General features: G+C 46.1%; 1 protein-coding gene across 2 annotated transcripts in view; it reads right to left on the bottom strand.

Annotated features, from left to right (window-relative positions):
• Positions 1-23,406, bottom strand: part of Pdlim1 (PDZ and LIM domain 1) — a 45,721-nt gene extending 22,315 nt beyond the window's left edge. The window contains exons 1-3 of one of the 2 annotated variants that reach the window (XM_090346198.1): positions 23,169-23,406; positions 9,076-9,227; positions 6,656-6,740 (exon numbers count right to left, since the gene is read on the bottom strand). In XM_090346198.1, coding sequence (XP_090202324.1) covers positions 6,656-6,740; positions 9,076-9,227; positions 23,169-23,264 — 333 coding nt within the window. In that variant the 5' untranslated portion in view covers positions 23,265-23,406. Of the gene's footprint in view, positions 1-6,655; positions 6,741-9,075; positions 9,228-10,234; positions 10,255-23,168 lie in introns of those variants that run through there. The other variant, XM_090346199.1, reaches the window with a different exon arrangement.
• Positions 23,407-23,777: the final 371 nt, after the last annotated feature.

Here is a 23,777-nt window from a genome sequence, read left to right as displayed (position 1 = left end):
ATCTCTAGCCCCAAGTGAATACTGATCTTTCCAGAAGGCAGGCAGATTTAGGGCTTGCTGTTTTGGAAGGGATGATGTCATTGTTGGGGCTTTGTATTTATCAGTCTCCAAGGAAACTCAATAATGAGGAAATACAAACTAGGTGTGTAACTATGCTGACCTCAGATAAGCTGGGGTGTTGCTTGGCTTTATGTGAACCAGTAGCTCTTTTCATTACGGATGAACTCTGCCCTTGCTCAGGTGTCCTCTAGTTTCAGACTCAAAATGGAAGATTATGGGAAAATGAGAGGTGGAAGTCTTTTTGTATATTCATAAGCTACTGGAATTAAGAGTACACCCTGATTAGGCTTTAAAGAATCTTTAATCCAAAGAGAGCTATCTAAAAAGTTATGTTTACATGTAGAAGATGAAAATTCAACAACGATACAAATGAAAATCTGAAATGTGAATGACTGTATTATTTAAGTGAAAATAAGGATTTCAGACAGACCAAGTTAAAACATGATCCTTCTATGTGGTACAAAACACATAAGGCCAGATCACAGACTATTGCTTTGTGAACCAGCCTTATAGAGCTTGTATTGAATATTAAGTTCATGTCAGTTTGGAAATGGCAGAGGCAAAAATGATCCTTAAAACAACTCTAGATTATTAAGCATGACGTTTTGGGTTTTGTTTGCAGTTAGTCCTGGAGCTTGAACTCAGGACTTGGGTGCTGTCCCTGAGCTTTATTGCTCAAAGCTAAAATTCTACAACTTGAGCCATAGCTCCACTTCCAGCTTTCTTGGTGCTGAATTGGAGATAAGTGTGTCATGGACTTTCTTGCCTGGACTGACTTTGAACCATGATCTTCAGACCTTATCCTCCTTAGTAACAGGAGCATAACTTTCAAGTATCATTTTTACTATAGTAGTGGGAAAAAATAATTTTGTGAAATTTTAATGGGGCCGTTTAAGAAAAGATGACTTCAATCAATTTACACACTAATGGTACAATATGAGTTCAATGTCATACAATTTCTGTCATAGGTATAAAAGAGAGCTGGGTTTTACTATTCTTTGGGAATATCTCAATTCACTATAAAAAGTATGCCAAACTTGGGGCCAGGAGTTTGGCCTAGTGGTTAAAGTGCTTGCCTAGCATGCATGAAGACCCGGTTCGATTCCTCGGTACCACATATAGAAAAAAGCCGGAAGTGGTGCTGAGGCTCAAGTGGTAGAGCTTAACCTTGAGAAAGTCCAAGGACAGTGCTCAGGCCCTGAGTTCAAGCCCAGGACTGGCAAAAAAAAAAAATTATGCCAAAGTTAGAAAAAAATGTTTTTTTGTGCCAGTCTTAGGACTTGAATTCAGGGCCAGAGTACTGAACCTGAGCTTCTGTGCTCAAGGCTAGTGCCCTACCACTTGAGCCACAGCACCACTTTAGCTTTTTGATGGGCGACTGGAGATTAGTCTCAGGGACTTTCCTGCCTGGGCTAGCTATGAACCATGATCCTCAGATCTCAGCCTCCTGAGTAGCAAGGATTATAGGTGTAAGCCATAAGCACCCAGCTTTAATCACAACCCAAGCTATAATTTGCAAAAGACATTTTCAACTTTTTTAACTTATCATTAATAATACTTATTAAAAAATACTTTGGGGCAACTTGATCAGAATGCTTGTCTTGCTGCCTTCTTCGTGTCTCCTGTCCCTTTCATTCCTCCCTCTAGGTTCTTGGCCCTAGTTGACGTCCCGCTGGACAGGACAAATGGCGCCCAACGTGCGGCTCGAGTGCCTGCGAGGCTGAGGAACGCTGTCTTCCAGGAAAACTTGGATCCAAGTGATTGTGTGACCTGCTTGGAGTGGCCCGCCCGAGACATCTCGGTCAACGCTGAGAGTGAAGATGGCGCAAGGTAAGTGATTGGCCATGAGACAGGCATCATCATCACAGGAATTGTTCATTTCAGATTTAAAGGAGGCTCTCAAGACACGAGGAACTTGGGTTAAAAAGAAAGATTCAAAGGCATTTTTCGATTACCTAGGAGAATTATGTCCTTGGTTTCCCAAGGAGGGAACGATTAATGAGATTAAATGGCAAAGAGTTGGAGATTGTTTATTAAGAAGATTCATGTTTTTATAAGAATTTTCATGTAGTTATTGCAATTGTGGTCAAATAAGGAACATTTTCTGCCTGAAACTATAAATAGTGCATGCTTGGCCATATACACTGTAAATAGCGTATTTGACAAGGAATTGTTTTTATGTAGATAAAATGATCATTGATCTTAAGATTGCTTTTTTACAATTCCCCTACACCCTGATGATATTTTGTTGGCAGCTCAGGACAGGTCAGATCTAGATTTCAGATCTCCAGGCCGAGAAGGTCTGGGAGACCTTAACATGCTCCATGTTAATGGCAGCCATTCTTTTCAATTGGGCCACATGGGACCTGGTGAGAAGGAGGAAGATTAACTTGGGAGAGGACCCTCCCCTCGGGGTCTATCCGACTTTGTCTGCCCTTAAGGCCTGCTTCTATCCTGGCTCAGTTACATCTAGGGCCAAGGAAACTTTAAATAAGGAGCACTCAGAGTTAGCCCTCCCGATGCTCAGGGAAAAAAAAGGGGGGGTTAGAGCCCTGAGGAGGGATTTTTGGGCCCCTTTGATCCTGGGAGCAGGCCCCAGAGCCCTACACCAAGTGCTCCTGCCCCGGAATTTGCAGCAGACAATTGTGGGGGCAGAACGGCCTCCGCCATTTTACTATCCATCTTCCCGCGCTTCACCTCGTGTTAAACAGGAAGAGGAGGTCAAGGCGCCATTTTACTCCTCCCCACCATGCTTGGTAAATGCTAACCCTGGGGGCAATAGACCTGCCCTAAAAGAGCTTAAGAAAGCAGTCTGCGAGGATGGGCCTAATTCACCCTGGGCCGAGACCATCCTGGCTCACCAGCTCACCACCCAAGACTGGAAAAATTTAACTAAGGCTGAGCTTCCTGGCTCCCTGTATGACCGCAGACCACAAACTGGTCTGTGCAGGAATGAAGGAAAGGTCTATGGGGAGGTGGATAGTTGTCACTAAGGATGTGGGCACTCACAGTCACAGATGCTGGTTGCGGCCCTACAAGCCCAAAAGGCCTGCGTGCTTACCTCTTCTACTGGTGCTGGGAGAGGAGTTTGTTATGGGTGTGGCCAGCAAGGCCAAGTCAGTTGGGATGGATACCTGATCCCCCACAGGGAAGCCTTTCAGGCCAGACAAAAGGCCTAACTCCACCTAAAATACCCTGTCCCCAGGAGCTGCAATGGCTCTCAGGCCTTAAAGTTCCCAGCAACTAGAAACTGCTGCAGGCCCCAGCTCCTGGGTGTAGCTGGCCTAGCAGCATGTTAGCAATTGGCACGCCCCTTGTCCTGGCTAGAGCCATCCAGCCACTGCTCTTAAAGAGGACCTGCCCTATAATCTCTATGGAGAGACAAGATACGGATGTTGTGGCATTCTATGATGACTGCATTAGTTATGAAAAAATTAGCATAGAACTGCTCCCCAAATTCTAGGGGCCACAGTCTAATCACATGGGGAGCAGTGGCCTATTGGTGGGAAAAACAAGTGGAGCTACTAAAATTAAAGGATCAGACAAATACAGGTTTCAAATACAGGTTTCTTCTTGATCTCCCTGCAGTGTGCCCATGGGGGCCACCCAACCAGGGCTCCCAAGTCTTTCATCAATTCCTAATAATTTGTATATTTATGCTATTGAGATAAAAGATGGCTTTTTTCTAGAAACAGTGGTTTTCCTTTAACAACTTTTTTTTTGAAAAGACACCCAGGTTTAAAGCAAAGGCCTCCGAGGTAAGTAAAAGTCGGCTGACCACCCTGTATGTCTGTCTAAAAAGTGCACTGTGGGCCAAAAAAAAGCTGGAGCAGCAAGGCCTGGGTGGTCAAGGGACGCCTTGACCCCCCTATTGGATCTCTTGTCAGTAACAGGGCATGCCTGAGAGTCTCACCTGCAAGACATGTCTAAATAAGTTGTTTGGTGAGAGCGTTCATCTGAGTTCGTGTTGTTGTGTTAAATGTATCCGATTGAGTCCCATTTTCTGTTGTAAGTCAATGTCTGGTTCTGTTTGAGAGTAGATCAGGATGGCCTCCACCAGCCAGCTGCCAAGGAATGGAAATTTCTGTAGGGGAGGTGCCCCCTGAATTCTCAATTTCAGGGCCCCACGGTCTTTCCATCACTCTGGTAGTTTAAGTCCAGGCATGCCATCAGAAGTTTAGGAGTTTCTTAAAAGTCTCTGCTTTTCTGTCTTGTTCTTGTTTTTCCTTGTGTATCTATTTAATTGTTTCTGGAAAATAAAAGTTTCGTCTCCACCTGGGGTAGGTCTAGGGCCTGGTATGGCCCCTCCCGCTCGGATGCAGTGGAGGGGAGCCTAGACCAGACAAAGCAGCTGAAGGCTTAGTCTAGTTTCCTTTTTCCTAACAACCTGCTGAAGTGACAGTGTGGAGACAGTTGGTGGCAGGACACAGACTTCAGTCTTAGTTCTTCTAGGTTTAAGACTCCCACCCAACTTTCATCTGCAAAAAGTAATATGTCTGATATCAGAAACGAGCTCTGGAAGAATAAATTTCAGCTAAGTTGCCTTGTTAGAAAGCTTTGTTTTAAAACCTGGTTGTCACCTCCAAGAATAAAATTTTGGCAAAAAAAAAAAAAAAACCTCATGATACTAAAATTTCTGAAATATGAACGGCCAATATTAATTTTGCGCGTTTTAAGATCTTTGAGTATGAATGTGTGTGTGAATGGGTATGAGTGAACATTGTTCAAGGTTAAATTGTCAGCATGCTATGTAAAACAATGCATAAATTTATACTTAAACACAAAGGCAATTGGGTAATTCTAAGTTTAAACTTCAAGAAAAGTATTAGGTTTAAATGTTTCCTATGTCTCAAAGCATTATTACATTATGTTAAAGAGAAACTGGTAAATAGTATTTTTCTAAAGATCCTGAAATCTGCATTTAAAAAATCTGGTATTGCAATGCATATAGCTGTTTACATTGTAAACATTGTATCCTATTCAGCACAGAGGCATTAGGGAATTTGGAATTTATTTCCTTAAAGTTTGGAGACATGTATTAGAGATTTAAATGTGAATTTGTTTATCAATGTCAAAAACTTTGCCTGTCTTTTAAAACTGTTTAGGTAATCAAATGCCAAGAGAAAGGACAGGGAAAACTTAGGATAGTCCTGGGTGGCCATCTTTGGGGGTGAGAGGTGAATGGGCAAAGGTGCAGCTCTGGGTTTCCATGGTGGGACAGGCCCTAGGGAGGGTCCACGCATGGTGGAAAAAAAAAAAAAGTAAGCTGGCACAAAGGCTGTTCATTTAAACCTGGTCAGATCGGCAGAGTGGACTATCTTTTTCCTTGCAAACCGACACTGGAAATCTGATAATAAAATATGGGTGGTGTAAAAAAAAAAAAAGTACTTTGGGTCTGGGAGTTTGGCTTAGTGGTGGAGTGCTTGCCGAGCATGCACGAAGACCAGGGTTCAATTCCTCGGTACCGCATACATAGAAGAAAAAAAAAGCTGAAAGTGGTGCTGAGGCTCAAGTGGTAGAGCTCTGGCCTTGAGAAAGTCCAAGGACAGTGCTCTGAGTTCAAGCACAGGACTGGCAAAAAAAAAATACTTTGGTAGATAAATTACAAGCAGCACACTAGATGTGAAGAATTTACAAAAGTATTCTCAACATTTTTCTAATTGTTCTTATTTCAAAAAAGAATTTTTATACATTGTAATTTAGAAAATGCATTTAAGAGAGAAATAAAATTACGTGGGAAACTGACAGATTTTTATTGACAAATACAGGGTTTCAGGACAGTGTGCAGTTCCTGGAAATTCTAATGTATATGTACGTGCTCACACACGTGCATGCTGGTACTGGGGCTTGAACTCAGTCAGGGCCTGGGCACTGTCAGGTCTCCTAGCTTTTTCACTCAAGGCTACCACTCTACCACTTGGACCCACAGCCCCACTGGAGATAAGAGTCTCTTGGACTTGTCTGTGTGAGCTAGCTTCCAACCTTCCCCCCTGAGATCCTCAGATCTCAGCCTCCTAATAGCTAGGTTTAGAGGTGTGTGCCACCAGCACCCGGCTGTTCCCAGAAATCCTATTTGGTATCAACTCCTTCCTATATCCTTCAGTAGTAGCTGCCATTTTATTCTTAGTGACTTTAATGTCTCACTAGAATTTCTACTGTAATAAAAATAAAGATTTCTACCCCAGAACTCCTGAGAAAGCAGCAGGATTTACTACTAATTTCCCCTTGGTTCCTTCCAACTCTCTGCACTCTGCACTTATGTTATCGTAGGGAAGATTCACCTGAATCTAAAATCCCTAAGAGTGAACTCAGCTCACTAATTTCACTCTAGTCCCGCTAACTCTACTTCCACACGCTTCCCTTATCACCTCCGACCCTCTGCTTCAGCTCCCTGCCCTGGGGTTTTCCAGTCCTTTCTTCTGGCAGTTCCCTTACGGGAAAACCTGAACCAAAGCCAGATCCCACAGAGTCTGTGGAGAGCTCTCCCTCCCATCTCACCCTGGGCGCCAGGGCAGGAAAGATAGGAATATACTGGAGGGCCAGAATGGGAAGCAGATGGTGTCAACAAGCATGGTAGTGACGAGCTAGTACTTACCTGGGGTTCAGAGGCTAAGTTCATCTTGTATGGGTGACGTTTTCCCTCCTCCGTCACAAGAGGAGACCAGATTTTTTGTTCAGATCTGCAACAGATGAACAAAGCTGTTATTTATTGCCTTCTTTCTTTCTCTCCTTTCTTTCATTTGTTCATTCATTCGTTCTTCTTTACAGTGTGGAGGATCAAACCCGGGGCCTTGCATCTGTCAGGCTCTACCACTGAACCATATCCCCATTCCACAGTCCTTGTTGCATTTGTGCTAAAATAAGTAATTCATGACCCTCTGCATCCATGCATCCTGCCTGATCAGATCCAACCAACTCTAGGCAGACAATACTTTTAAGCTATATCTATACTGAATATCTAGACTTTTCTTTGTCATTATTCACTAAAAAATATGGCATGACAACTGTTCACACTGCATTTACAGTTTTTGAAGTATTATAGGTTATTATACTGTACAAGAACAAGTGTATAGAATGTACACCATTAATGACACCACTCATTTAAGGAACCAAAGCACAGATTTCAGAAGGGTTCCTTCCCCTCCCCAACTGCACCACCCACCCGTGGATGCTAAGGGACAACTGCAGACACTAAAACTGATTCGAAAAACATTCCTGGACTTCTACCTTCTCAACTTGCACTCCATCATCAGCCTTACCACTGTTCTGCCAGTCTGATGGCATCCATATCTGAGGGAGTGTCAAGCAGCCCATCCCCTTCTTCCTCCCTAAGTATCCCTCTGTACACTCTGGGCAGCTGACATGGGCCACAATGCTCCTCCCTCTCCCTGTGTGTGCCTCGTGCTGCCCTACCTCTGCCCAGCATGGAATGACCTTCTCCACCTTACCCCAATGTCTCTGACCCAGACCAGATCATCAGTTCACTCATGAAGCTGATTTGGTCCAGTGAAAGCAATTCTTCTCTTTTTTAGATTTTGCAAAAGGATTTTCTTCTTTCCAGTCTAGTCTCTGTTTTCCTTAGGGTAGGGTTTTCTTCTTTTACAGGCAGAGAATATTTGCATTTACATTCGTATTTGTCGAAATTCCTATTACAGTACTCGAAATGTCTAAGGTGCATGTGTACAATTTGGTCAGAAATGAATCAAAATTCATGGAATCAATAATTCAATGAATGCACAAATGGCCTGCATTAGAACTTGAAGGGAAGGATTTGAACTGGAATATGTGGAGATGAGAAGGAATGAAAATAGGCTTTTGAGAAAGGGGTGTAATGAAAGTGTTCCCCCAAAGGTGAGTACAATATTGAACAAAATATGCTGATGTAGTCTATGCTTGGTCCTCTGCTAATCCCATGGCACAAAATTGAAAACATGTATGTTACAGATACATAATCATTTATGGAAGGTAGGTGGAAGTGTGACTCAAGCAAGAGTGCCAGTCATAAGCAAAAAAGGCAAGCAAGACGAAGTAGTCCTGAGTTCAAGCCCCAAAACCTATACACATACACTACACACACACACACACACCTATAATACTAGCTACTAAAGAGCCTGAGATCTGAGGATCATATTAAAGCCAGAAAAGTCCATGAGACTCAGCTCCAATTATCACCAAAAAGAAAATTAAGATTTCTATAAAAACCTTAAGACGTTACAATAGGCTCAGATACAAAGTTAAATATATACCAAATTGCTTATGGTAGAGCCCCTAGACTTGAGTGAAAAAGCCAAGAGAGTGTGAGGCTTTCAATTCAAGTGCCAGTAACAGCATGATATATATATATATAAGTGAATGAATGGATGGACGGCTGGATGGATAAACCAACCACAGAAGCTATGGTTAGGGAAAAATTAAAGGGCAGGTTCACAGATCAAAAGGAAGCATTTGAACTTGATCCAAGAGGAAATAGGAAGCCATTAAAGGCTGAACCAAATCATTCCTGAAATCTTGGTAGAGTCCCTTCTAAAATGTACTAAAAGAATGGAAATTCTACCCTAATTCCAATCCCCAGGTGTTGTCCTCCATTATCCACTCACTCTCTGCTTTTCTTTACTCTGGTGTGAATAACCCACTGACTGAGACTATAATCTCCTGCCGGGATACCCAGGGCCCAGTGTTAGCACAAGAGGAACAGCATCATACCTCCAAGGTACTCAGGAAGAAGTTTTCATTTCCTTACACCTCACACTTTGACTTTACTCCCTGGGAATTCCAATTTGTTATGTCGAAACAAGTGAAACTGGGGTAACTTGGAGAAAGAAGCCTATGCTATGAGAAACACTGTACAATTTAAAAGAAAAACAACAATGAGCAATTGACATTTCAAGAGCTTTGGCATGTGTTCAGTATGTGTGTGTACAGAGCTGGGGGCCCAGGGGTCCTGAGGTGGGGAAGGTAGTCCCGCCCACAAGCAGCTTCCGGTTGATGAGAAACCAAACATTTCCTCCATCTCACCTGGTTACCGTGAGAGTCATGTTGTCTGTGCAGCCCTTGATTTTGTTCTGAGCTTCTAAATGCGTCATCCCGCTGGTGTTTTCCCCATCGATGGCTGTGATAATGTCTCCGATACATAAATTCGCTACAGCAGCCTTGCTTCCAGGAGTGACCTGGCAACAAAGAGGAGGGCGGGCCAGTTACTATTTGTTTCCAAACCACTGAATAAGTGACCAATAGGTTAAGTAGTCACTGATACATATCAACACAGAGAAAAGGCAAGAGCCCAGAGTGGCAGCACAAACCTGTAATCCTGGCATGCAGGAGACCAAATCAGGAAGACCAAAACTTCTTGGCCTCTGGACTACAAGAATGAGCTCATCTCAAAAAGAAAAAGGGAGGAAGGCTAAAAACAGAAATGCTACCAGGCCTGTGAGATTCTATAGAGGCTATATTTGATTTTGTTGGATTCTTACAACTTTATGAGAAAGAATAACAAATATCAGTCTTTGCTTCATAGACCAGGGAACTGAGGCTTATAAAGCTCTGTACCCACTCAGGATGACCCAACTAGATACATTTTACTATTTTACTAGTCATTCAACTAGGGTACTGCAGGCTCAGACCCTGATCCAGACCCAACACTCTGCCCATTGGACCTTGTGACTTCCTTAAAGTAAGTCACCAGTTACAGCTTTGTAAACACACACACATGTACATGTATAAATTGTGTATAGGAACCTCCTAGTTCTGTAAAAAAAAATCTTAATATGTTACCATAGGCACAGATGCAGTGAAACATTACACATCTTATTGCTTATGATTACATACTCCAGGAATGCTTTAGTTTGTTACAAATTTGAGTTCCTTTTCCATTTCAAAAAAAATGAAGAGGGGGCTGAAGTACAGCCTAGCTTCCTATAGAGTTCTCATCTAGCATGCAGGAAGCTCTGGGTTTGATTTCTTAGCACCACATACTCAGAAAAAGTTGGACGTGGTACTGTGGCTCAAGTGGCTGAGCACTAGCCTTGAGTAGAAAGTGTCCAAGGACAGTGTCCAGGCCCTGAGTTCAAGCCCCAGGACTGGCAAAAAAAAAAAAAGATTGTTTTTTAATATGCTGTATAAATTTACATGATTTATCCCATCCCCCAGAAGAACCTGTCTATGATTCTGGTCCTACCTTCTAAATATTTGGTTTTCCACAAGTTGATGCTTCTAGATCAATGATTCCCCCAGCGGCTGTAGAAGGCCATCAGTCACCACAGTGGGTCATCTGCCATCTGCCCACTGTGGGTAGACTGAATAAATATGTCCAACACAGTTGTACAACTAGCTGCAAGTGAACACCGCTGCTGGTATGAGGAATGAAACACAAATTCATCTTGAAGCAATACCAACCTCAGGGTAATGTCACTGTCAAGTATTTTCTAAGCAAAGGTATACTAAAAGTGCTACTATCATTATCCCAGGCCAGTCAGTGGCTCATGCCTATAATCCCAGCTACTCAGGAGGCTGAAATCTGCAGGTCTTGGTTCTAAGCCAGCTGGGGCAGAAAGTCTGTGAGACTCTTATCTCCAATTAACTATCAGAAATCTGGAGTGGAACAGTATCTCAGCATGGTAGAGTGAGAGCCTTGAGCAAAAAAGCTCAGGGACAGTGCCCAGGACCTGAGTTCAAGTGCCAGGACTGGCACAAAAAACAAAAACCCTCCCCATAGGGAAGCCGCCCAGAGCAGGGTAGTTCCAAGGCTCTAGTGCACATAGGGCTCTGCCCTCCCTTAGAGAAGTCCTTGGATCCTGGGAGAGTCCCTTCTCTCATCAGTACCCTGACCCCACAAAAGGAGAGGGGTCAGCTGATCTCTGCAGTCCCTTCTGGCTTGAACATGCTATGACTTTATCAGGCAAAACTCGCCGGGAATGTGGCAGGATGTGGAACCAGCACAGAGATCCTGACCTCCTAACCTTCCTCTCTGGCTTTCCCATCATCTGTCTACCAGAGATTTGGCTTTCAGAAAATGAAGGCCCCAGATCTGACCACCTCCCAAGCAGCCCCTGGGACAAGACATTTTACAGGGGCTGGGCCACGGGCTTCACTTCTGAGTCACTCAGTGCTGACAGTCATTTTCCGACCCATTGTCCTGGGAAGGCTGATCTGGTATGATTTCTAAACAAGGCAGGCTAGGTTGTTAATTGGCTCTGTCTATCCAAGCAGCATTTGATTTGGGCCATGCTTCTGGACTAAAAGCCTCTCCCCAGAGAACAGCTGAAATTCAGGGGGATAATGTTGACCAAACTTACTCAACATGACCAAGTCAAGAAGTGATCTCTTGGAATAAAACCCCAAATCTTTAAAGCTAGGTCTTCCTCTTTTATTGCTCCTTCCCAAAGCTAGTGATAAAGGGACCACCCCAAATTCTCTTCCACCTCAGGATTCTGATGATTGTATCTCTGCTTGTGAACATTTCTACCTGTTAGCCATTCAAATCTCTCAATCTCTCTGTCTCAATCTCTCTCTCTCTCTCTTTCTCTCTCTGCAGAGACTAGGCCTGTGTGTGTGTGTGTGTGTGTGTGTGTGTGTGTGTGTGTGTGTGCTGGTACTAGGGCTAGAACTTTGGGCCTTGTGTTCTTACTTGGCTTTTCACTCAAGCCTGGCATTCTGGTTTGTCTTGAGTCAAACCTCCACTTCTATCAAATCTCCTTCTTCTGAGAGCCTTCCCTGGTCTCCAATTATGACTCCTTTTCATAACCCCTTCTTCATGGCACCTGTCCAGTGGTGCTGTTCAACCTATTTGACAGAGTTGTTTAATGTCATGTTACCTTGGCTACCAAATAGTAATTAAGGTGTAGAGAGTCTTTGTGCTATGGCACGCCCAGGGTCTTGTTATATAGTTAGTAAATGTTCAGTAAATTACTCAATGACTGATCTAAAATATCTAGTGTAGTTAAAGAATACAATAAGCCGGGAGCAGTGGCTCACGCTACTGGGGAGACTGAGATCTGAGGATCAAAGACAGCCCAGGCAATAAAAAGTCTGTGAGACTCTTATCTCCAATTAACCACCAGAAAACTGGAAGCGGTGCTGTGGCTCAAGGGATAGAGTGGTAACCTTGAGCTAAAGAGCTGAGGTATAACACCCAGGCACAGAATTCAAGTCCCATGACCAACATACACAAAAAGAATGCAATCAAGCCACTCCATTTTATCCTATAAAATATTTCAAAGCAATGAAAAAATTTGTATTAAAAAAAAATCAGGGCCCGGAGTTTGGCCTAGTGGTAGAGTGCTTGCCTAGCATGCATGAAGACCTGGGTTCAATTTTTTGGTGCCACATACTTAGATAAGGCTGGAAGTGGTGCTATGGCTCAAGTGGTAGAGCACTAGACTTGAGAAAGCCCAAGGACAGTGCCCAGGCCCGGACTTCAAACCTCAGAACTGGCAAAAATAAACAAACAAACAAACAAACAAACAATCATTCTCTTAATGTCACTATCCTGGAACATGTGTCCTCAATAAACTCAAATGATGGGCTGGGAGTGTGGACTAGTGGTAGAGTGCTTGCCTAGCATTCATGAAGCCCTGGGTTCCATTCCTTGGTACCACATACACAGAAAAGGCCAGAAGTGGTTCTGTGGTTCAAGTGGTAGAGCACTAGCCTTGAGGAAAGCCCAAGGGCAGTGCCCAGTGGACCAAGACCCAGATCTGAAAAATAAGTAAATAAATAGATTTTTTAAAATAAAACTCAAGGAGATTGGGAAGATGGACTGAGGAGATAAAAATAGAAGTTCCTCTTTACTTCTCTATGTACAACTGCTAAGAGGTGGAGACTGGCTTGCGGGAGAGGCATGTCTGCTGAGAACATCCTAACGGGCCCTGGACAAGCTACAACCAGTCCTGCACACCTCTAGCCTGAGTAAGCGAGGCTCAGCTATCTGCCTTCCAGTCATACGGCCATCCTTTTTGAGTCAAACCTTGAGCCAAAGGGAAGTTTGGGGAAATTACAAGACTACATCATCAGATAAGGCTCAGAAAAAATTACAATCTTTTATGTGACATCTCTTTTGGTGGGGGGGGGGGGGGCGGGGAGTGAATTATGCCAGGCACCAGCGGCTCATCCCTGAAATCCCAGCTACTCAGGAGGCTGAGATCTGAGGACCAGAGTTGGAATCCACAAGCAGTGAAGTCCCTGAGACTCTTTATTTCCCACTGGCTAGCAAAAAGCTAGAAGTAGAGCCAGGGGCTAGTGGCTCATGCCTATAATTCTAGCAACTCAAGAGGCCAAGATCTGAGGATCATGGTTCTAAGCCAGACCAGCAGGAAAGTCTAGGAGACTTATCTCCAGTTAACCACTAGAAAATGGAAAGAGAAGCTGTGGCTTAATGTTGTAGAGTGCTAGCCTTGAGCAAACGACCTAATGCCCCAAGGCAGAGAAAAAAAAAAAAAGGTGGAAGAGCTACCAGGCAAGTAGTAGAACAATAGCCTTGAGCAGAAAGAAAAAACAAAGCTCAAGAACAGTTCTCAGGTCTGAGTTCGAGCCCCAGAATCAATAACCTCCCTTCCAAAAAAAAAAAAAAAAAACCCACGAATTTAAATTAACTATGGAATGTACCATAACAAAGTGTACACACACACATTCTATCTCCTACTTGAGACAGCCATTATGATGAGCTTCCTTAAACATGCTGTAGATAATGTTACAAATGAGAAAACTGTGTGTGAGAAAAGCCACGCAAGTTCACACACATAAAGGAACATGCCCAAACTTAACGGCAGATCCCCACATTCAGAACGCTATCCTTTTCCACTCGGGCACACAGCAGACTCTGAACCCAATTGCCAGAGCTAGAGAAAATTCCATCTCCCACAGTCTGCTACACCAGTCCTGCTGCCAGCCTGGTACCTCCTGAGTAGGGGACAACAGGGCCCAATAGCTCTGTCCCCCATAAAACATGCAAACATAACATGGAACCAAAAAGGAGCCAAGACTCAATGTCAGGGGGTTCTTTCCTTTTTTTATTTTTATTTGGCTGTGGGGCACCATCCCTGATCTTTCCAGTGTTCTGGCGGTTAATTAGAGATCAGAGTCTCATAGACTTTCCTGCCCTGGCAGGCTTTGAACCGCAATCCTCAGATCTCAGCCTCCTGAGTAGCTAGGATTGCAGGTGTGAGACACTGGGTGCTCAGCAGGGTTCCTGTTTTGAAGGGTGGATGCAGATCCTTGCGGTGATAATCAATCATGTTGATTAATCCTGGTGGCTAAGAGTAAAGAGGTGTTTATTTTATGTGAAGCACGGAGTAGGCAGTCAGCGAGGGCTAACACACCACTTCTGGCAGGCAGGGAGAGTGGTCTGCACCATGGTAGGTGCGGAAATGGAGGGACAGGGGTGAAGCAGTTTGCCCAAGGTGACTCAGTGGCCGAGTGGCAGGCCACGGCAAGCCCCTGGTCCACTGTACCACACTATCTAGTTTCCTCCCAGCCACCAAATTCCATCAGATCCAGCTCATGATGGAGTCAGCATTGACTTCTCAAAAACAAATCCTTCAAACAAACAGGCCAGCCCCCAAATTCCCAGTATCTGCACATTTATATCATGCAATTCTCACCTAAACCTGTTTGGGCATGACAACTGCCACTAATAAACCATCTGTTGGCTTTCTGAAGAAGTGTTTGCTCTTGTCCTCATGGTAGACCCTGACTGCCTAGGGGCCAGCTAACTGTACGCCTGCCCCTCTGGGCACTACTCTCCCACCTGAAGCACGTGGAAGGCTTTGACGATTTTCACTGCAATTCTAAGTAGTGTATCATACAACTGGGAATGTGGCTTAGTGGTAGCATGCATGCCTAATATGCATGAAGCCCTAGGTTCAAGTCTTCAGCACCACACAAGCAGAAAAAGCTAGAAGTGATGCTGTGGCTCAAGAGGTAGAATGCTAGCCTTGAGCAAAAGAAACTCAGGCCCTGAGTTCAAGCCTAGGACTGGCCATAAAAAAATCCAAAGATATAGCTCTCTCACTTTTGTTAATGTATATCTAAATAACCAGATTTCTAAACAATAAGGCCCTGACCCAGAACTGGATGTGCATTGCCACTGACCATGAGAAACTTCACCCCATAATGATAGCATTTCTCTTCTCTCCTTCCCTGTTCTGTCCTTCCTCCTCCATGTACCCATCAGATACCCTGACATATATCCAAAATATTTAACCACTTGATGAAGATGGGGCCTCAGCAGGTAGCTGCCCAGGGTTCAAGTCCTGCCTTGGTGGCTGATGAGCCACAGGGGTCCCGGGGGAGGAGGCTATATTTCTGTGCATCTCATTCTTCTTACCCAGGCAACAAGAATGGAAATACCTGTCCTACCACCAGGAGCCTGCTGTGAACATGCAATGAGACCATTCAGGCAGAGCATGTGCTCCGCACTCCAGGCATGTGGATATAGGAGACTCACAAGGCACTGGAAAATGCCATCTAGTAAGTTCACTACCTCCTGAGGGGATGAGTAAGAAAAATAGGAGATGACTGTTGTGCTAGAAGCAACAAGAACTTCTCTTGATGGAGTAATCCTGAGGAGACTCCCTGGCGGAGGTGCTGATTCAAACTTCAAAGCCAGAAATGAGGCAGGAAAGAGCAGGCCAAGTCATGGGAACAGCATGTGGACTGGTATGGATAAAACACGGGAAGGAAGGGGATGGAGCTTGTGTTATAAACACAGAGCTGGGTATCACCGGCCCGCTCCCTTCCTGCCCAGAAGATCCTACTTAATATGGAAATGAAGGACACCAACCAAAAACTTTCAACATGGCATCTGACATGTCCAGTAACTGCTCAGAAATAACTATGGGGCCTTCCACTGCTAAGACTAAGGTGGCTTATCTCAGTCTCTGACCTAAAGACAGAGGACAGACAGGGTTCCCTTAACTCCCTAGACTCAAGATGGAAAGCTTGAAGCCCATCAAACTAGGCCAGTCAACCATTATGATTGTTTGTGGTAATTTCAATTACATTCTGGTAAATTTCACATACACATATACATTTTTGAGCTTCTTGTGAAAAATCTGGCAATTCTGGACTTGGATTCCCCTAAGGCAACAATCACTCCCCACTGAGGAACCTCTGCACCTTTAGATGAGATACATGCTCTCTGCTTAGCCTCAGGGCCCAACATGCCCCTCTATGCCCAACACAAAAATCCAAGACCAGTTGCCATGTATCCTCACTGTGGTAGCTACTTTCTTACTACCCCACCCTCTATCAAAGTCCATTCATGTTGGCTCCTTGTGGAGTTTGGGATTACTGGATCAGTTATAAAGTTACATATGGGTACATGGAGAAACACTTTATGGCTAGAATTACCAGACACGTCTATTTCCCCGCCTTAACCATCAAGAGCACCCCATAAGGCCAGACTCAGTCAGTAGGGAGAGCTCAGAAAAAGGGAGGGAGGAAAAGCTAGTCTTTTAGCCTAGATGATACTGTCAAACTGTTGAGAGAGAGATGGGGGCTAAAAATGCAAACAGTGCTCTACCCACATCTGATCCACCAAATGGGCATGCGCTCATGCTCGCGCAGGTGCGCTTTCTCTCTCTCTGTACATAGTGTGTGTGTGTGTGTGTGTGTGTGTGTGTGTGTGTGTGTGTAATCTCTGCTACCAGCACTCAAATCTCAGGGCCTTGTGTATGAAACACACCACCACTGAGCTACATTTCCAGCCCTGATCTGTACTTTACAAAACCTTCCAGAAAAGTCTAAAGCTCACAAGCATTAAGGAAGTGGTTGACTCGCGTTTCTCTGAAGCTCTCCCAGAATGAAGTTAAGTAGCCAGGCAGACAAAAACAAAACAACAACAACACTAACTATCAGCTCCTCTGGAAATAGCTTCAAGGGCTTACTCACATTCCTGGACATACCAGGCCCTTAAAGAAAATGTCCATTTGATAGTACTCTCTCTTCCCTCTCCCTTCTTCCTCTCTCTCTCTCCCTCTCCCCCCTCTCTCTCTTTCTCCTTCTCTCTCTTCACCAAGACAGTAAAGAAAAAGAAAACCATAGTCCCATAGATGTTGGTCAGCTTCCCTAAGATGGTGTACAGATGGAGCACTGTAAAAGTGACTTCAAGCCAGAGGCCTAAATAACTGAACATGGTTCCCATTTTGCCTTGGCCAGAAAACTCCCAGTTAAATGTGGCATACAATTACAGAAACCAACTGATTTCAACTTTCTGGCACATTTTGCTTTCTTCTTTTGTGTTCCAGTTTTCTGTTAAACTGGATGTATGTTCTTATGTCTTAAAATATTCGATGCACGTTTCAGTGTTGGAATTCACCTGCAATCCATTCTGCAAGCAGGTAAGGCACACACATAACAACATGTTCTGCTTTATACAAAAGCCAGTTGAGATAAGGAAGTGGGAACTCTGGCTGGTCGTGGTAGTGCATACTCCTGGTCCCAGAAACCTGCTATATAGCAGGAAGATTCCTCAGGAGTCCCAGGTAGAGTCCAAGCAAAAGTCACCATACCCTATCCAAAAAATAACTAAAGCAAAAAGACCCAGGGGGAGGGATTCAAGTGAGAATGCCTGCTTAACAAGTACATTCACCTGAGTTCAAACCCCCGGTGTCCGTGGTTCACACCTATAATCCTAGCTACTCAAGAGGCTGAGATCCGATGACTGTGATTCATCTCAGCCCAGAAAGAAAAGTCTGTGAAATTCTTATCTCTTATCAACCTCCAAAAGTCTGCAAGTGGAATTGTGGTTCAAGTGGTAGAGTGCTAGCCTTGAGCACAAAAGCTCAGCAACAAGGCCCTGCATTCAAGCCTTAGGACCAGAAAAATAATACATCATTTTATCTTACCATTTTCTGAAAGAAACGTGGTGATTACTTAGGGCAGATGCTTGGAGATGCACTATGCCTTACCCAGCTCCCCTTTAAGCATGCTACAAAGGCAGTTGTTAGTGTCAGGGTGGCAGTTCAGAAACTTACAGCTCCCTTAGTCTGAAGGACTAATTAGCATATTAGGACTAATTGGGATATTTATTTTATAGAGCAGTAGCTAGCCAAATAGAATACCCTAACTAATGTCTCAAAAAGCCATCAAGGGGCCGGGAGTTTGGCCTAGTGGTAGAGTGCTTGCCTAGCATGCACCAAGATTCCTCAGTACCCTACATACATAGCAAAAAGCTGGAAGTGGTGCTGAGGCTCAAGTGGTAGAGTGCTAGCCTTGAGAAAGTCCAAGGACAGTGCTCAGGCCCTGAGCTCAAGCCCAGGACTGGCAAAAAAAAAAAAAAAAAGCCATCAAATTGTTCAAAAGTCTCCAGGTGACCTGTAAGAACTCCATGTGCTTTTACATGACCCTGACAATTAGTCCTGAAGTCTAAAAGTTCATTCAACCTTGGGGCTTGAACTTAGGGTCCCTGAGGGTTTTTTTGCTCTAGGCTAGTGCTCTACCACTTAAGCCACAGCTCCCTTTCTGGCTTTCTGGTGGCTCACTGGAGATAAGAGCTATACAGACGTTCCTGCCAGGGCTGGCTTCAAACCACCACCCTCAGATCTCAGCCTACTGAGTAACTAGGATTTTAGACATGCATCATCAATGTCTAGAACTACTCTCTTCCTTCTTCTTTACAAGGAATAAAAAAAAAAAAAACAACTATGTAAATTCAAACATTGCCAAACCTGTGAGCACACGGCCTTCCTCAGTGTGAAAACAAAGGACAGCAGCCTTCCCCTCCTCCACGGAGCAACAAGGAGACACAGCCTGGGGATGGTGTGCTGGGGGAAGCCAGCCCTTGCCAGGTCATGACAGAGATCCCCCTGCCCAGTGATGCCCAGTACCACTGCAGACGTTGAATAATGCCCTTCTTCTCCAGCAAGGTCCCAGATCCCTGAAACTCTTTTTTTTTTTTTTTTTTACTTTTGTTGGTCAGTCATGCGGCTTGAACTCTGGGCCTGGGCTTGGACCCTGAGCTCTTTACTCCAGGGCTACTGTCCTACCCCTTGAGCCACAGCACCACTTCCAGTTTTCTGGTAGTTAAGTGTCTTGTAGTTGGAGATAAGAGTCTCACAGACTTTAGTGCCTGGAATGGTTTTGAACCATGATCCTTTCAGCTCTCAGCCTCCAGAGTAGCTAGGATTACAGGCATGAGCCACGGTGTCCCCCAAGCCCTCAGCCCAGGTTTGTTATTTTGGTTTGGTTTGGGGTTTTTTTGGCCAGTCCTGGGTCTTGAACTCAGGGCCAGGGCACTGTCCTGGAGCACTTTCACTCAAGGCTAGTACTCTACTACTTGAGCCACAACGTCACTTCTGGCTTTTTCTGTATATATTGGACCAAGGAATCAAACCCAAGGCTTCGTGTATGCTAGGCAAAAACTCTACCACTAAGCCACACTCCAGGCCCACTTGAAAGTCATTCTCCTTCCTTCTTTCCTCTCAAAAACAAACCAATACCCTAAAGACTAGGGAGTGGAAGAGGATTGGGTTCTTTCCCACCCCACCCTGCTTGTTCCCCAGGCTGGCTGAGATTGGCAGGAGCAGCGGGTACTTCCCAGATCATCAATTTTACAGAATGGGGTAGTTGGACACAAAACTCATTACCATGAAAGCATTTCAGGAAATCGCTTGCTTTTCACAACCTGATGGCAAAATCTTGCTCTTTTGATCATTAGGACATGATGAAAATCCCCAGACAAGACCCTCCGGTTACAGAGGGCCCATTAAGTACCCTCTCAGGGCCCTTGGACAAAGGGCATAAGTATTTGTCCTAAAACCACAGACTCTCAGCCAGGGGTTCCCCAAGACTCAAGAGGCAAATAAGTAACTCCTCAATTAAGGGCAACTCTATCTCTGGCTCTTCCTGTCCTTTGTTAGTTGCTGGGAGAGAAAAACAGTCAACAAAAATTTGCAATTTTGACTTGGGTGTGGATTCTCTGAAGGTTTCCATTGAAAGCAACTAGAGGAAACAAGAAATTACATAGGAGGATGAAAGGGAAAATTCTAGAAGATTAGCTATGAGGTTGGAGCAGGAACTGACAGAAAAACATCTCAGGGAGCAGTAATAAATGTGAGGCCAGATCACCAGGGAGCCCTGTAGGCTGGGAGCTTTCAATGAGATATTAAGCAAAAACCAGCTTATGTTCCTTTGAAGTTGGAAATCTGAATTGTGATGTTAAATTTCTTACAGTAAAGCCAAAGAGGAAAAGAAGCTATTCATACTATACCTGGAAAAAAAAATGTTCTCCATGACTTGTTTAGAAATAAGCAAAATTAAGTGTATGGTGTCTGGGGTGTCTATTTAGGTGGCTACACTATGAAGAAAGTAAGAATGACTAATGACCCTGTCAGGAAAGCTACATTGCTGAGCCTCTGGGTATGCTAGTTTGGGGCATGGGTGGATAGTAAGTAGACAGGGGTTCAGCTTACAAACATTGTCAGTGGACTTATTTCTTAGGAGTTTCCTGTGTCACAGTTCAAAAAAATAAATTAGGAAACCATTTCAAGCACACAATATTCTACTCAGAAGCTTTCATCACTGAACAGGACTTGAGCCACTACCAGAATAATTCATGCAAGAGAAAGCAAACATAAGTGTTTAAATAAAAGGCACTCCACCTATCCCTGCCTCATTTTATGGTTTGCTTTGGTGTGGAGGATCTCCAGTCTACTTACACAAAACCACTTTAGCCAATGGGATGTGAGCAGGATAATAATGGTAGCATGCTTTAACAGGTGTGTGCAGCTCTCAGTCAATGCTCAGCCCCCCTCCACTGCCCCCAGCATTATTCCTTCCATGCTTACAGAGCTCTCTCAATCCTTAACACGAACCCTGGACTGCTGCTGGCCTGGCTGCAGAGATTTAAAAGGTAATTTTGAACAAAACAAGGCTCATTCCCCTCCTCCAGGTACATGCTGAGGAGGAACTCAGATCACCTGACCAGACCCTCATCTTAAACCACACTATCTGTCCCTTTAGAACAATGATTTTTCCATTCCCAAGACAGGGGCAGGCTCCTTCCCCCCCTCCACACACCACATGGAAATAAAGAGATGAAGAAACAAATTACAGGCAGCTTGAGGTCACCTTCTGAGTCACTTTCATTTTCAACTGAAGCACCTGCCAGTCATTATCAACTAACTGCCCTGCTAAAACTACAAATACCCTGACAATGGAGCTCTATCTTCTCATTTCTGAAGAGTATACACAGACATATGGTGTGTGCTCATTAAGCCTGTGCACATACCGTAAATAAATAATAAATTAGTCAATATATGAAGGTACACGCCAGGTTGTAATCTTAGTTCCTCAGGAAGTTCAGATCCAGAGGATCATGATCTACGCAGTGTTTTCCACCACAAACCAACCATCATTCCAGCACAGGGTCACCTGCGTAAAGAAGTTTTTCTTCACTTTGTTTTACAGCGGTAGTACTTAAACCCAGGCCTCTCACATCCCCAACCCCCATTAAGACTTAAAAGCAGCTAAAATGGCTGGCCTTATAACAGATTTCTGAAACATCCTCTCCTACTTTTAAAAAACAAAAAAGCTTCATATCATGTATAATGTCAGAAGTGAAGAGGGATGACAGGTTAATTATAGACACAACGAGCAGGGACAAATGGACTATGAGGTAAGCAAGTCAAAATGCACAGAGGCCATGCCCTCCCTGGCCAAGCATTTCTTAATCAGTGGGCAAGGATATACTGGGCACAGCCAGGTTCAGCTCTGTGCCAAGATTGGGCAGAGGTCCAGACCCGGTAAGGCACATTTCCTGTTCTGAAGTGTGGGCAGGCAGCGTATCCCTCCAAGAACAATCTAAGAAATCTCTGTGGGGCAAAATAGAAGACAAGGCCTTGAAACTGGGCTGGGCGGCTCCTGTGGGAGAAGGATGGTCGGAGAAAGTCTCACTCCACCAGTAGAGAAACCAAGAGGAGACCTGCGAGCAACCCCCCCCCCCCACACACACGCCTTACAGCTGCTGGCAGCAGGAGCTCAGGATCCACAGAGATCTCTCCCCATCCAATCCACCCTGGGGAAAGGTTTAGAAGACTAGACACAAGTCTAAGGTCAACCTGAGCAGGCAGAAGGGCCCGGGGATGGAATGTGCTTTCTGGATGCGGCGAAGCCACCAGCAGAGCTCGGCGCTCCCTTCCTTTAATCAGAAGACATTCAGACAGCTTTTGAAGTGACATCAACTGGGCTATTCAGTCCCGAACCCCGGCTTCCAGTCCCTGAGTGTGCGGACCAGGGGTCTGGTGGCCTACAGTAGAACGGGGACCCATCCAGAGATGAAGCGCTCCTACCAAGAATTTCAGGGACCTCCCCCGACCTGTCCCCCACACCCCAGTATCCATCCAGTCATCCCGGAGGGAGAATGGGCCCAAGACCAGCTCAGTCTGGGAATGCCCGGCGGGAAGATGGCCTGGTCACCTTCGGCTGGAAGAGACGCAACTCTAAGCGGGATTGATTGTGGTTTAAACTTCTTTCCTCCCCGACGGCTCATGAGCGGGAGGTGGCACAGCCACCGATCCAAGGAGTGGAAAACTTGTTCCGATTGCGTTTAAAGTTATTCCCACTCTCTCCACTCCCCCCTCCCCCCGCACCTTCCAGGACCCGCCGGTTTCTTTCCATCTGCTTTCCCCACACCCTGCGGCCGGGACGAACCGGGAGCCGACGCTTCCCTCCCGGCGCGCGGGGTCTGCGGAGACCCCGGTTCTCCAGCGCGTGGACAAAGCGCGTCCTTCGCGGCGCGGCGCTTCCCGGGCGAAGTGAGAAAACCTGCTCCCGGCGCCCGCCCAGGCGGGGACCCGGCCGCGGAGGGCGCAGAGCGCACGGCGCACCGGGACGCGCCCCGCCGCCACCCCAGCTCGGTCTCGTAAGCGCCCGCGGGGCCTTCGCCTCCCCAGATCCCCGGACCCGCCCACCCCACCGTCCCGCGATCCGCTTCCCCACCCTGTGCCTTCACCCGCGCCCCCGTCCCCTAACACATCCTCGGTCCCCGGATCCGCTTACCTACCTGGTCACCCTATTCGTCACCCCCCTCCCACCCCGGTCCTCTCTGACGGCCCGCGCCTCCACCCCGCCGGGAGCGCCCGGGTCCCACGCGCGTCCCAGGCGGCTCTTCTTACCCGGGAAATAGCGAGAGGCTGCTCGAAGTCCTTGCCGCCCACGAGGCGGAAGCCCCAGGGTCCCGGACCCTGGAGGACGATCTGCTGGGTGGTCATGGCGTGAAGGCGAACGCGACGCGGCGGGGACGGACGGACGAGAGGAGGCTGAGAGCGCGGGGCGAGCGAAGCAGCTGTTGGAGAAAGAGCGCGCACAGCCCAGGTCTGGAGCCCGGGGCGGGCGGGAGTGGGGCGGGGGGCGGGGGACAACGGAGGAGGGCTAGGAGGCGGGGCGGCTCCGCCCTGGCCGCGTCGTCGCCGCGCCGCGCCCGTGCTCCGCGGGGGCCCGCAGCGCTCCACGCCCGGCGCGCGAGCCAGGACCGGCTGGGGTTACGGCCTGGAGAGCCCGAGAGAGGTCCGCCGCCCGAGGCCCGGCGCTGCGCTGCCTCGCCGGGGCCACGCCCTCCCGGGGCCACGCCCGCCGCCGCTCCCAGCCCCGCGGAGGCCCAGGGAGTGGGGGACAGGTCCCGACGGCCCGCCGAGCAGACCCACCCGCGCCCAGTGCTTTCTTTGCAAATTGTTGAAAACGGTGGTGCGAAGTCAACGCTCTGAGGTCAGCTCCATTTCCACTTT

This window comes from Megascapheus bottae, chromosome 15, assembly GCF_031878675.1.
Source record: "Megascapheus bottae isolate mThoBot1 chromosome 15, mThoBot2.hap1, whole genome shotgun sequence".
Lineage (NCBI taxonomy): Eukaryota > Metazoa > Chordata > Mammalia > Rodentia > Geomyidae > Megascapheus > Megascapheus bottae.
The sequence above is the reverse complement of the archived record's forward strand: the minus strand, read 5'-3'. Positions and strand labels throughout refer to the sequence as shown.